The 15,386-nt window shown below is 35.7% G+C and overlaps 1 protein-coding gene across 1 annotated transcript; it reads left to right on the top strand.

Annotated features, from left to right (window-relative positions):
- The first annotated feature begins 4,685 nt into the window (after nt 1–4,685).
- LOC139875093 (F-box/FBD/LRR-repeat protein At1g13570-like) lies at nt 4,686–6,260 on the top strand. Its single transcript, XM_071862459.1, has 3 exons — nt 4,686–5,522; nt 5,694–5,858; nt 5,967–6,260. Exons 1-3 carry the CDS (start codon nt 4,686–4,688, stop codon nt 6,258–6,260), a joined length of 1,296 nt encoding a protein of 431 aa, XP_071718560.1.
- Nucleotides 6,261–15,386: the final 9,126 nt, after the last annotated feature.

The following is a 15,386-nucleotide window of genomic DNA, read 5'->3' on the forward strand; positions in this document are numbered from 1 at the left end:
TCTTCAAATCCGGAATTCTCCCACTCGAAACAAGCATCTTCATACCCTTCTCACTCATATGCCCGAGTCTTCGGTGCCATAGAGTTGATTCGAACTCAACATTAACCGTAGCAACCACCGTGTCTTCATCAAACGCTTCAACCATATAAAGTGTTCCCCTTTTATGTCCACGAGCCACAATACTACTACCCTTAACCACCTTCCATTGGCGGTTTTCAAAAGTAATCGTGTTACCTTCATCATCTAATTGACCAACCGAAATAAGTTTCCTTTTCAATTTAGGAATGTACCTTACGTTCTTCAAAGTCCAATTAGAACCAAGAGTAGTCTTCAAAACAACATCTCCAATGCCCTCTATGTTGAGTTGCTTGTTGTCCGCCAATCTCACCTTGCCTTGATATGAAAGAAAATTCTTCATCATGCTTTTGATATGAGTAGCATGAAACGAAGCTCCCGAATCCAAGATCCAAGACTCCATAGAATTTTCAACACTACACAAAAGTGCATCATCACTTTCCCCTTCGGCCAAGTTTACACCTTTCGTGGAACCATTTTTGCAATTCCTTTGAAAGTGCCCTTTTTGATTGCAACCCCAACAAGTAACTTCACTTCTATCTTTTGATGGATGCCTCTTCTTAGACTTCTTCCTACCCTTCTTCTCACCGCGTTCAAATTTTCTACCACGGTTGTCGGTACTTAACAAAGTACCGGATGTCGATTCTCCCGAGTTTCTTCTACGAGTATCTTCACCAAGAATCAAATCCCTTATAGCTTCAAACGCTAGCTTAGTAGTTCCCGTAGAGCTACTAACCGCGGTAACCGTACTCGACCAACTTTCCGGTAATGATGAAAGCAAGATAAGTGCTTTTAGTTCATCATCAAACTTAATCTCTACCGATTCAAGTCTTGAAACGATATTATTAAATTCATTGATATGATCCGTTGCACTCGTACCTTCCTTCATCTTAGTATTAAACAATTGACGCATGAGAAATACCTTATTTGCAGCTGTAGGTTTCTCATACATGTTAGAGAGTGCTTTCAAGCAAGCAAACGTCGTCTTCTCATTCACAACATTGTATGCAACGTTCTTAGCAAGTGAAAGACGAATAGCACCCAAAGCTTGACGATCCAAAAGCGTCCAATCGGCATCGTCCATGCTTTAGGGCTTGGTCTCTAACAAGGGTTGGTGTAGCTTCTTTTGATACAAGTAATCTTCAATTTGCATCTTCCAAAAGCCAAAGTCTCTCTTCCATCGAATCGGTCGATTCTAAACTTCCCATCTTCCGCCATCGTTCCCTTAACGAAACCTTGTGCTCTGATACCAGTTGTTAGGATATTAGGACCCAAACAACGCTAGTAATTCTACAAGATTACTAGCCGAGTAGTGATACTATCAAGATCACTCAACCCACTTAATGAACGAAAGATAATAAATGCGAAAATGTAAGAACGACACAAGATATAACGTGGTTATATGCAATCGTTGTGATTGCTTTAGTCCACGGACCAACTAGAGATTGTTATATTACTGAATACTTGAGAGTGGTGTGTTACAATGACTATGAATGAGCTCTATATATAGAGCAAACAAGAAACCAACCAAACTACAACTTGATCTTCAAGTGTGCTAGTAATCATGAAAGATAAACCAACTAGCCATGCTTTATACTCACTAATGACATGATCACAGCCACAATTAGTGGTGTAAAGCAACCCACTAAGCACCTAAAGTGAAAGGAGAATCAATCAAGATCGAATCCCATGTGTGCAAGTTGCCCACTTGCTGCCAGACATCGTGCGCGCCGTGCACACTTAAACGTGCGCGCCATGCACACTCCCAAACTTCGAGCAAGCCTTCTGATCAAAACTTCTCTAGTGCGCGCAGGGAGCGCGCCGCGCACCATCACCGCGCACAATCAATTTGCTCTGTTTTTGATCTGTTTTTCTCTGTTTCACGCTTACCGAAATCTGCAAAATCAATTTGCTCTGTTTTTCTCTGTTTTTCTCAGTTTTTAGTGACACTTTTTCCAGTTTTGTTTAAATGTCTCCACACTCCAACAGCAGTAACCCATTAAAAGAAGTTGATGAAGTCAGGCAGTACAGATTGATAAATTTTAGGTTCCAACTGCACAATAACCAATTAGCACGTATAGTCTTGTTTTTTGACGTCTTAAAATACAGGAATACTGAGCGATCCAGTGTTGAGCAGCCGTGGTAATATCTGCAATAATAGCGAACAGACCTCTCTTAGTCTAGATAGTGTTTGAGCTCTGTAGGTGATTCGGGTACAACATACCTCTCTTAGTATCAGTTTATCCAGCTTTTTTACTAAATTTAAGTAAACTAAGTAAATAATTATTTAAACAATGGGCATGAAGGGAATTAAAAACTATAACTGCTGTTGGTTTCCCTAAATGATGTCATAAGCATTTTTAATGGCTTGGATTAAAAGATAATATTCCCATCTAAAGGCTAGTATTTTGACAAGTGGGTTTTTTTGAAAAAAGATATCATCATAAAAGATTTCTTATTAAGTATAAGAGATATACGTGTTATCCACATTAAGATATAAAAAAACGTAAAATGGAAAATAAATTAAATAGTGAGATCAGTGGTGGATTCAGGAAAAATTTTCACCGGAGGCGAATTTTTTTTTAAAACGTAGGGAATTTTTTTTGGCAAAAATATAGAGTTTTTTGAGCAAAATTTGAAGGTTTTTGGGCAAAATACGAAGGTTTTGGGGCAAAATATGGAGGTTTTGGAGCAAAATATGAAGGGTTTGGGGCAAAAAAAAAAATTTCACCGGGGCAAAATCGAAAAACTGAAAAAATTTGCACTAAAATTTCGAAATCCATCGGGGGCGGCCGCCCCCCTCCTTAACACTTTAGATCCGCCTCTGAGTGAGATGGAGGTGGAGTAGGTAAATTTTAGTGAAATACCACGGAAGCTTCATAAATATTTAGAGGACTATTCGGTAATTTTTACTCGAGATAAGAATCATGTTTTTGGTGCAGTACCTCCCATGTCACTATTTCAATATCGCGTTTTTAACCCATTAAATCGCAATTAATCAATTTTCAAATGTTAACTGCCAAACACTGAAAATAAATTATTTGCGTTTTGTAATCGTGATAATCAAAAAATCACTAACAAAATGTAACCCCAAACACCCTCTAAGATATACTAGGGACACATGTAAGTGTGAAAATTCTCCTACGTTTACACAAATGGTCATATCCAGCCATACTAGTTCATTCAGGCATGCAATAGATTTATCAAGCTTCCTGAACTTTATTACATTTTAACTTTTTGAGCATCTTTCATCGATTTCAATAGAAGGAATACCTAAAACTCAAATTTAAATAAAGAATATTTTATTAATCTAATTGAAATTGAACAAGGGACCGCCGTTAAAAAAAAAATCTAATTGAAATTGAACAAGGGACCTATTCTGCAATAAAAACTTTTGGTTTTGAAGCATACAAAAGAAGAAAAAAAAAGTTGAGAAGTTGAGGGGTGTTTACTTTAACTTATCAGAAACTACAGCGACCTAAACCCTAAAAACTCTGAAGAACTTAAACTCGAAGGCACTGCAATTTGGGCGCTAAACTATAATTGGTACTCCGATGGATTCATTTGTAATTCCGAATACCTGTGAGTTAATTTCTACCTCATAATTTGGTATGATTCTTTCATATAAACGTACTTATGTTTGAAATGAATTGATTCATGTTGTAATTTTTTAATCGACTTTTTATCTTCTTTAATTTTATTATGTAATTCACACATTCTTTATTCCAGTTGAATTCGTAAATCCTGGTTTAACAATTCGATTAATTATTTTTGCTATACCTTAGCTAGAGATTTATTCAAAAAATATTCAAGTAACCGAAATTGTTACAAGCCTTAAAGTAAAGCAGCAGGTTTGTATATAATGATATTTGCATCAATTAAACTGGTCCAGGAATAAAAGATGTGAAATAGTGAAAGCGAAAATGTAATGCGTTGAAAAATGATAAAAGATAGAGATAGAACCAGTTTTTTTTTTCTTAATTTTTTATTGAAGAACTGATAAGACAGTAAAAATTAATCGTTGGCGCTAGTTATAAGTTATAACTCTGTAGGTATAAGTAGATGTTGTTGTTATTAATTCCCCATTTTCACTCTCTACTTAGTTTTAAGTTTGTTTGGCCCGCAGCTTGCTTTTCGATAGTAATGTTGCTTTACGATGGACATTATTACAACCATTTAAGATGTGCACTTTGTTTATTTCTTACCCTTAACAACCTTAGAAACCTTCTTGCTCAAATACTCAACTTTATAAGTCTTGATGCCCTCTGTTTATTTCTGCAGTTGCCACGTTTTCTATCTTTGAGATGTGTGTTGATATCTCTACATTTTCCTTCCATAATTTTGATTGCTTATATTTTGACTAACATTCCATTGTATGTTGCAAGGAGAATGTTCAATTTTGATGATTGATGCAAAATGGGCCATACTAATAAGAAAGTTAAGAAAAATGCTTTTAACCATCAATAATAATTATAGCAGAAAAAATATTGTTTTTGTCAGGTGTCGTGTTATTGAAAAGTTCATTTACAATAACACATAAATTAAGAGTATTAGCTATATGTCAACTTGTTTTCCTTTTGAATAACTCATTCTGCGTTTTCTTGAATGTAATGACAGGTAACAATATTGAGGACACACGTTATAACAATACTGAAGTGGATAAAATCAGTTGCTTGCCAGAGAATTTGATTGACTTGATTTTCGAGAAGCTCCCGGTTGAAGATGCTGTGAGGACACACGTTTTATCAAAAAGTTGGAGGTACAAATGGACCAAAATGAGCTCGGTGGTTCTTGATAAACATTTCTCAGAAAAGTTTGCCAAAAATGAAGCTTTTGGTCATTATGGGTTTTTTACCATCTCAAACCAAATCTTTAACTTTATCAAGGGTCCTATCTTAAAGTTACATCTCCACATACCAAACATGGCTCTTGATAGCTTCCAAGAAGTCGATCAGTGGATTTTATCCTTGTCAAAAGCCGGTGTTATTAGGGAACTCGTCCTTACTGTTTTAAACCAACGTTATCAACTTCCATGTTATTTTTGTTGTTGTCTAGAATTGAGAATGCTAGAACTTGAAAACTGTATCATTAAGCCACCACTCGATTTTCAAGGATTTCTCTATCTCAAAAATCTATGTCTTAGGAATATTGAATTTGGGACTAACTTTCATGGAGCTATCATGAACTTACCACAACTTAAGATGTTGAAACTGGTTGCATGCACCAATGTTTACAATTTCAAGATCAAGTCTACAAAGTTGTTTTGGTTAGTGGTCTTAAATTGCCCTGATGCAACTTTGCATCAGTTAGTGCATAGTAAATGTCTTGGTGCGCTTTGTATAGCTATAGGTAAACCCATTCAAGGAGTTGAAAGAGTTAATTTGGCTAGCTTGTTAAGTAATATGCCATGTCTTGGGGATTTAATTATCGACGGGTATTTTCTACAGGTATGATTTGAATTTTTAATTCTATTATTTAATTTTTGTTCTTCATCATATTGCCTTTGAGCAAGTGAACTTTACCATTCCACTCCGGCGTATAGTTAGTTCTCATATGTTTTTTCATATCGTCTTCCATATCTTCTTTGGTAACTTAAAATCTCACTTTCACCCTCACAGTTTTGTATTGCAGAAAACATTCCCAAGTGGCTTCCACACCCGGCTAATTGTTTAGAGTATCTCAGCTTACACAACTTTAAATTTGGTGATTTAAATCAACTTCAAGGTGTTTCATGTATGCTTCGTAACTCGCCTAACTTAGAACGACTTGATTTCGATAATCAGGTAAAGAGTGCCAAACGTTTTCTCTTGTATTTTTGTGTTGTGTGTGCTTATATAGTAATTTAAGATAGGTGTTTTAATATACAATCTCACTTTTATTGTATTTCATAGAGTCTTCAAAACGAGCAACTGGATGTGAATCCAGCATCGACTTATTTGGAAGCTTCTGACTGTTTGGACCAGAATTTGAACCGATTGAAAACTATAAATATTATGCATGTAGAAAGATCAAGTCCTGTGTTGGTCTTTATAAAGCTTTTACTTCATCATTCGCCCATTCTTGAAAAAGTATCAATTCGACCCAGTGTAACCGTTGATGCTCTTGAAAAGTACAACTTCACTAAGGATGTTATGCAGTTCCCACGAGCTTCCGCAAAAGCAGAGCTTTTCTACTTGGATCCTTAACCACAATCTGTTAAGTTTATATTACATTGCATTTTATATGCATACTAGTTATCGTTGACCATCGCTTATGTTATGTTCTCTGTATATACTATATAATGTTAAACCTGATTGGTTTATGCTTTAAGCGTTTGAACAGCTTGCTAGTCAGTTTGATTTGATACAAAATGAGCTCAAACACTCCTTGCATGATATAGTTCTTTAATAGCTTTTTCTTTTTTTATATTTTGAGAGCTGTGCGTAACTACTGGTTGATTCGAACTAATCAAACTACTTGCAAGAATGTTTGAAACACATACTTAATATGTTCTTATTATGGAGACAAGTCCTCAAAATAAATGGCTGGTGAATTTAAGATCAAGAGAATGATATCAAACAAACACTGCATGATACTTTAGTAACAAACATCCATGAAGGAAATATTTCATACACTGATTTGGTTGAATACAATATACATATTACAACAACAACAACAACAACAACAACAACAACAACAACAACAATACCCAATTCCACTAAAGTAGAGTATGGGGGAGGTTAGATGTAGGCAGTCCTTTCCTCTACCCTAAAGTAAAAAGGAAGTCATTCTTCTACCCAGGATACCTATCGGTCCCCAGGTAGAGAAAGTCGTCCCTCCCTATTCTGTAGAGCAGAGAGGCTGCTTCCTAGGGACCTCCAACTAGAAAGAACCATGAAATCCGATATGTGAAGTAAAAATATACAAGTAAAGTTGACAAAATAGAAGCTTTACCATGAATAATGTATACTCCAATACGATATATATAGGTAAATAAAGCATATAACAATATTGAGTAATATAACATATAAGTAAAATATGTGAGTGTCAAATATGCAAGTATAACAAGTCATGTAAGTACAATAAGTATACGTAAACATGTTGGTAAGAAGCATGTAGGTATAATATGCAGTATAAAATAGATGGTATACTATGTAGGCATAGACAAATAAGTATGCTATGTTAGCATAAAAACATGTGATATGTAAGTACGTATAAATTAATTGCTATATAATGTAATACAAACATGTAACCATATAGTCCAATAAAGCATGTGAATATGCTACAATAAGTATAGATATATTATATATCCATAAAACATGTCCAGCCAATACGTAAAGTCCCACGAAAAAAAAAATACATAATAAAGATATATATGAAGTGCACACAAGCAAGTAGGCAAGAAATATAATATAAATATATAAGATAAATAAACACCATGTAGAACCTAGTCATCTATTCTAATTCTACTCCTCCACAAATTCCTATCAGAAGTCATGTCCTCGGTCAATAAGAGCTCCTTCATGTCAAGCTTCAATCTATCCTCCAACCTACGTTTGGGTCTACCCCTTCTCCTTATGCCCCCAACAACGAGAGTCTTGACTCTCCTAACCGGGGCTAGAAGTGGGCGCCTCATAACATGCCCGAACCATCTAAGTCGTCCTTCCCTCAACTTGTTGGTTATGTTCCCAACTTCCAAGTTCTCCCTAAAAACTTCATTTGGTATCATATCTAGCATGGTCTTGCCACACGTCCACCTAAGCATCCTCATTTCTGCCACCTCCATCCTCCTCTCTTGGGCTTTCGTCATTGGCCAACACTCTGAGCCGTACAACATGGCCGGTCTGATTGCGACCTTGAAAAATTTCCCTTTCAATTTAGGGGGTACCTTCTTGTCGCACAACACCCCTTTCGCTGCCCTCCACTTCAACCATCCTATTAGTATACGATGCGTCACGTCCTCATCTATCCTTCCTGATTTGCGAAGCATCGAGCCTAAATATCTAAAGGACTCTTGTGGAGGTAAAATCTGATCCCCAATTCTGACATCCACTAAATCCTCTTGTCCACAATATACATATTACATTTCTATATAATGCTTATACAAACACAAATTTATTTTTGAATGCCAAATGACTTGACGACACACATATACCAGTATCAACAAAAAAGAGCAAAAACATGAACATGTGAACAAAAAGCTTGTACCATAACATCATGCCAACAGTAGGATCTCAATATTTGCGGTAACCCATTAAAAGAAGTTGGCGAAGTCAACATCACGCGAATCGATTAATTTTAGGCTCTAACCCCACAACAAACAGTTAGTCTTGTTTGAAGTCTTAAAAAATAGGAACACCAAGTGATCCAGGATTCAGGTAATTGTTGAACTCGCATTCAAATGGTTTTCGGGTACAACAGACCTCTCCTAGTCTTGCGTTAATTTTCAAATCTGCCATATCATCATCAGCTCCAGTTTTGCCTATATTTATAATTGCTGTAGCAGCACCAGCCTCATCATAAGATGCTCTGTAAAATTCATGTCGATTTCTCAATTAATCAAAAACAAACCACAATAAAATATCAAATGAACATTTGTACTTGACAAGCCAGAAAGCGGACATTGTCATAACCGGTGAACACGAACAAGGAAAGCGTCACACCCAACAGCAACTTCCATAGCTACAATCGCTCTTTCTTTAGGCACATTATTACCAAAAAACACAACCTTTAAACAGAGAGACGTTAAACCAATTAGTCAATTAGATCCGGTAATAACGGACTCCATGTATTGATAATTAAACCATTTGTAACTTTAGTTTACAAAATTGTAATAATTAAAAAGAAGATCGTACCTTTAGTTTACAATAATTATGTGTACCTAGCTTCATTGATGACTCCTAGCCAATTCAATCACATAGTTCATCTATACCTCACTATCACCGACCCAAAATACACGTTCTCCCTCCCTTTGTTCTACACATGTTGAAAGTCGAGAAAATAAACAGTATCCCATAAAATTATTAATTTCCAAATTACAAGTCATCCCGTTAAGAACACAATACGATATTTCTGTAACCATTCTATCGCTCCATGCAATTCCATCACTTTCACTCATCATTAGTTTATTGTTGCCCTCCTTTCTTTCTGTATCATCGCCATCATATTCTTCTTTGTATATAATGTTTATACCACATTCTTCTATATCATTGAACAACACTCTAGAATCATCTACTAAAATGATACGTACAAAAACTTCATCTCCATGTTCTAATAGGTTGCCACACCTTCAAAGGCTTACCCACCCTTTCTTTTTTGTCATACCATTTTCATCCGTTTTTTCACATGTGTAATTCAATAACAAATCCTTAGTCTTGTTATATACTTGAATCTTCAAATCTTATATGCCCGAATATACTAGACACAAGTTGAAGCTAGTTATTGGTGTTGAATCATTCTCTGGAACTCTAAATGATATTTGTGGTCCCTTTTTATGATACATTGCATGTAGCTGCTGCAACAAGGGATTAGGTTCCCTGTAACCCATGTGCCGAATATACCATATTCATACAATACCTGCATATACACCATCCTCTATCATTCATTTTCATTTTGATTCTCAGTAACATTTATTAATGATATATAAGCCAACGAAACTAAACTAGTTAAAAAGCATAGCACAAAACAGAACAAAGTCGAACATACCACCATTGGTTTAGAATAATCAAGACTACCCAGCTCTATTAATGATCCCAACCCCATTTTTTCTATTATTTTCTTCTCCACATTTTCTATTGAATTCCACTTGAAAAACCCCTCCACCTCCCATAAATTCGGGCATTCGTTTATTTCCAAAAGCATAGCTGGAGATCCTCGAATTGACTGGATCTTTGAAAAGTGGTTAGCGTTGAGATATATAAATGTAGGTAGAATTTGAATACATTTTGGTAAGCTTGTTATATTGTTTCCTTCTAGAATCAATCTCTCTGTTGAAACTAGATTACTCTACTGACAAGTCATTAGGGAAAGAATCGTTAAACAAATGGGAGTGTGAATTCAAGCATCATAAACTTCCAACAACTTCAAGGTTTCGGCAAGCACATATTTCAACATATACAAGGGACGCAAGTGTGGAAATTCTCGTACGTTTACACAATTGGTCATATCCAGCAAGACTAGTTCATTCAGGCGTGCAGTAGATTTTTCTAGCTTTCTTATGAACTCTATCTCATTTTGACCATCTTGCATGTGGAAATCTTCATCGATTTCAATCAAAGAAAATAACTAAAATTTTAATTTAAATAAAGAATATTTTATTAATTTTAACTGAACAAGGGACCCATTCTGCAAATAAAACTTTTGGTTCTGAAGCATACACATATAACAAAAGTTGAGGGATGTTTACTTTAACTTATTAAAAACTTCATCGACCTAAACCCAAAAAACCTTAAACTCTGAAAAACTAGGCACTCCAATTTGGTCGCTAAACTTGAATCGGTACTCCGATGGATTCATCTTTATTTCCGAATATCGGTAAGTTAATTTTTAATTTGGTTCGATTCTTTCATATAAACAAAATGTTTGACAAAAATTGATTCCTGTTGTTATTTCTATTCGACTTTTTACCTTCTTTAATTTAAATCTGTAATCTGTAATTCAAACATTCTGTATTCCAGTTGAATTCGTAGATCCTGGTTCAGTAATTTGATTATTTATTGTTGCTACACCTCAGTTAGAGATTTATTCGAAAAATATTCAAGTAACTGAAATTATTACTATCAATTTATTAGAAGCCCTAAACATAAAGCAGCAGGTTTGAATCGATTGCTTAAGGTTTGCGCATAATTATACATTGTTTACAAGTCATTTTGTCTATAATAATAGTTGCATCAATTGAATTGGTCTAGGATTAAAAGATGTGACACAGTGAAAGCGAAGCTGTAATTAGTTGAAAATTGATAAAAGGTAGAGGTAGAACCAGTTTTTCTAATTGAAGAACTGATTAACAATAAAAATTAATTGTTGGCACTAGTTATAAGTCTGTAGGTATAAGTAAAAGGATCCTGTTATTGGTCAACATTAATTCCCCATTCTGTACTTGGTTTCAAGTATCCTGGCCTGCAGCTTGCTTTTGGATGGTAATATTAATTTAGGATGGACATTATTACATCCATTTAAGATTCCATTACCCTCATTCTTACCCTTAGCAACCTTTTGAACCTTCTTGCTCTAATACTCACCTTTATAAGTTTTGATGACTACTTTTTTTATTTATGCAGTCGCCTCCTCGTTTTCTATCTTTGAGATGTGTGTTGATATCTCTACCTTTCTCTTTAATATTTCATTGCTTATATTTTGACTATCATTCCATTGTATGTTGCAAGGAGAATGTTCAATTCTGATGATTGATAGAAAATGTTACTCCGAACTATATAGTCAGGGCCATACTATTAAGAAAGTTAAGAAAAATGCTTTCAACCATCAAAAATTGCAGAAAAAATATTTATTTTTGTCAGGTGTCATGCTATTGACAAGTTCATTTACAATATACAATAACAAAATTCAAGAGTATTAGCTATGTCAACTTGTTTTATCTATCATGATGAAGTTGTTTTTATTTTTGAATAAACCAGTCTCTGTTTTCTTGAATGTAATGACAGATAACAATACTGAGAGGAGTTTTGTAACTTCTACCATTGAAGTGGATAGAATCAGTTGCTTGCCAGAGAATTTGATTGACTTGATTTTAGAGAAGCTCCCCGTTCAAGATGCTGTGAGGACACACGCTTTATAAAAAAAAATGGGGGTACAAATGGATCACATTGAGTTCGGTGGTTCTTGATAAACATTTCTCAGAAAAGTTTGCCAAAAATGGAGCTTTGCATCATAATGGATTAATTAGGATCACAAACCAAATCTTTAACTTTCTCAAGGGTCCTCTGTTAAAGTTACATCTTCACATACCAAACATGGTTCTTGATAGCTTCCAAGAAGTAGATCAATGGATTTTATCCTTGTCAAGAGATGGTGTTAGAAAACTCGTCCTTATTAATAAAAACTGACGTTATCAACTCCCATGTTATTTTTTCTGTTGTCAAGAATTGATAATGCTAGAACTTGAAAATTGTATCATTAAACCACCAATCGATTTTCAAGGATTTCTCTATCTTGAAAAACTATTGCTTAGGAATATTGAATTTGGGGCTAACTTGCATGGAACGATCATCAACTTACCACAGTTTAAGATGTTGAAACTGGTTGCATGGGCCCGCATCGATGTGCACTGCGGGGACGCAGTGTCCCGAAGGGGGGAGAGTTGTAACAGACTCGTCCCACATCGGTGGGAGAGGAAAACAAAGCACTCCTTATAAGGGTGTGGATACCTCTTCTAGTATGACGCGTTTTGAGGGTGTTTACCCGAGAAGCAAATCCGTGAGGTAGAAGTGCGATCCGGGGTTGTACTCGTGCGCGGGTAGCCCGTCGGTGATCGGCTTGTGTCCAAAGCGGACAATATCATACTACGGGCTGATGGTGATGTTACTTATGGTATCAGAGCTGGGGCCCGCATCGATGTGCACTGCGGGGACGCAGTGTCCCGAAGGGGGGGAGAGTTGTAACAGACTCGTCCCACATCGGTGGGAGAGGAAAACAAAGCACTCCTTATAAGGGTGTGGATACCTCTTCTGGTATGACGCGTTTTGAGGGTGTTTAGCCGAGAAGCAAATCCGTCAATGTTGACAATTTCAAGATTAAGTCTACAAAGTTGTTTCGGTTATTGGTCTTAAATTGCCCTGATGCAACTTTGCTTCCGTTATTGCATACTAAATGTCTTAGTGTGGTTGCTATAGTTTTCAAAAACCCTATTCAAGGAGTTGAAAGAGTTAATTTGGCTAGCTTGTTAAGTAATATGCCATGTCTTGGGGATTTACTTGTCGACGGATATTTTCTCCAAGTATTATTCGAATCTCAATTTTTTATATTTAGTTTTTAATCTTCATCATATAGTGTTTGAGCAAGAGAACCTTACTATTCCTCTCCAGTGTATAGTTAGTTCTCATATATTCTTTTATATCGTCTTCCATATCTTTCTTTGATAGCTTAAAATCTTACTTTCACTCTCACAGTTTTGTATTACAGAAAATATGCCCAAATGGCTTCCACACCCTGCTAATAGTTTAAAGTTTCTCAATTTACAATACTTCAAATTTGGTGACTTGTTTCAACTTCAAGGTGTTTTATGCATTCTTCGGAACTCACCTTACTTAGAACGAATCAATGTGACTAGTCAGGTAAACTATCTTTTTCCTCTGTTTCTCTGTTGGGTGTGCTTCTATTTAAGGTAGGTACTTTCAATGCACGGTCTCCCTTTTAATGTATTTTCAGGGTCTTCGGAACGTGCATTTGGATGTCAACCCAGCTTTAACTTATTTGGAAACGTCTAACTATTTGGACCAGACATTGAACCGGTCAAAAACTATAAATATCTTTTATGTAGAAAGATCATGACCGTTGTTGCTCTTTATAAAGCTTTTACTTTATCATTCTCCCACTCTTGAAAACATATCAATCCGACCCCATGCAACTGCTGATGCTAATGAAAAGTACAACTTCGCTAAGGATGTTATGCGGTTCCCACGAGCTTCCATAAAAGTAGAGCTTCTTTTCTTGGATCCGTAACCATAATTCATTAATAATTTTAGTTGCATTGCACTTCATTTATTTATATCTAAATTATATTTATTTTATAATTATATGTCATTTTCATTTTCCATGTTTTGTATGTTGTGGGACATGTCAATTAATACATAAAATTGGAAAGTTGGTTGATGCAGAATTCTAGTTCTTTGTATATAATGTTTTGGTAAAGTCAATTATTGGTAAGAAATGAGATTTTGGTTTACCATGATCATAATTTGAATCATGCAGCTTCACATTGGTCACGAGATGACAAAGTTTTCCTCAACAACCAATGGTTGACACCAAATCAAGATCTTTAAAACTAATGAACAACAACAATTGAGCCACCAATCAAACAAGCTTCCGCACCAACTCTTTGAAGATCTTATCAAGACAATAACATTCAAAGAAACAAACCAAAGTCCAATCAAGGAGGAGCAAGAGAACGCAATAATAGAGGGGGAGCAAGAGAATTGATCAATATAGGGGGAGCCAAATTATCACACTACTCAAGCTTCGTCATAACAAAGCTCTTTCTCATTAACAAGACAAGTCAACAACAAGTCAACAACATCATTTCAAGGCAACACAATCAACAATCATACAAGATAATCAACAAATCTTCACTGGCTACCAAAATCAACTGCCTACAAAGAAGACAAGAGAAATCAATTTACATTCACCAAAGACAACTTGAAAGTGTTTGGAAGTTATTCCACATCGGTCATGGACAAAAACAAATGTATGCATATAAGTCAAATGGGAAGTCCCTCTATCACCAATTGATTTTAGAAAAGGGTGAACTCTAGGACTTATGTGTCGTACATGTTGTTAGACTATATGATTTATCAATTCTGTCATGGTATCAGAGCTTAGGTGAACGGTTTGTTCTACAGCGAGTCCGAGTCAGGCTCCCATGAGTGTGGCGCCGTCCCTACAAAGAGATTGAGTCAGGCCTTCTTCTTACTGCCATCTCTACAAGCGTTCCACGCCTCGATGTGAGGGGGCGTGTTTGGAAGTTATCCCACATCGGTCATGGACAAAAACAAATGTATGCATATAAGTCAAATGGGAAGTCTCTCTATCACCAATTGATTTTTGAAAAGGGTGAACTTTAGGACTTTTGAAAAGGGTGAACTCTAGGACTTATGTGTCGTACATGTTGTTAGACTATATGATTTATCAATTCTATCACAAAGCCTTCAATAAGTCTTCCTCAAAGAAGTTCAAAGACTAAAGATGATCAACGACAAACTGCATCTAAGGGGGAGATTGTTAAGTCTAATTTTAGATGCAATTTGTATTTAGTCTTAGGAGTATAAATACCTCCACCTAGCTTAGTGATAAAGCTAACCTTTAGACAACTCTCATTTATACCAATTCCCTCACACCTCACAAACACACACTTAGCCAATTCTCTCAACCCTCACTTTTGTAATCACTCTCTCAACTTGTAATCTTGACATATAGTTGTGTTTAATTATGTGTTTATCATCATCATCATTCATCATCATCTGAATCATACAACATCTATTATCATCTATATACATAGTGCATACATATACATATAGATACAACATATATATACATTCATTTCACTGTTTCATTCAAAATCGTATGCAAGCATGAATTAATCTGGTTTCTAGAAATATCAA

The sequence above is a fragment of the Rutidosis leptorrhynchoides genome, chromosome 11 (genome assembly GCF_046630445.1).
Source record: "Rutidosis leptorrhynchoides isolate AG116_Rl617_1_P2 chromosome 11, CSIRO_AGI_Rlap_v1, whole genome shotgun sequence".
Classification (NCBI taxonomy): Eukaryota; Viridiplantae; Streptophyta; class Magnoliopsida; order Asterales; family Asteraceae; genus Rutidosis; species Rutidosis leptorrhynchoides.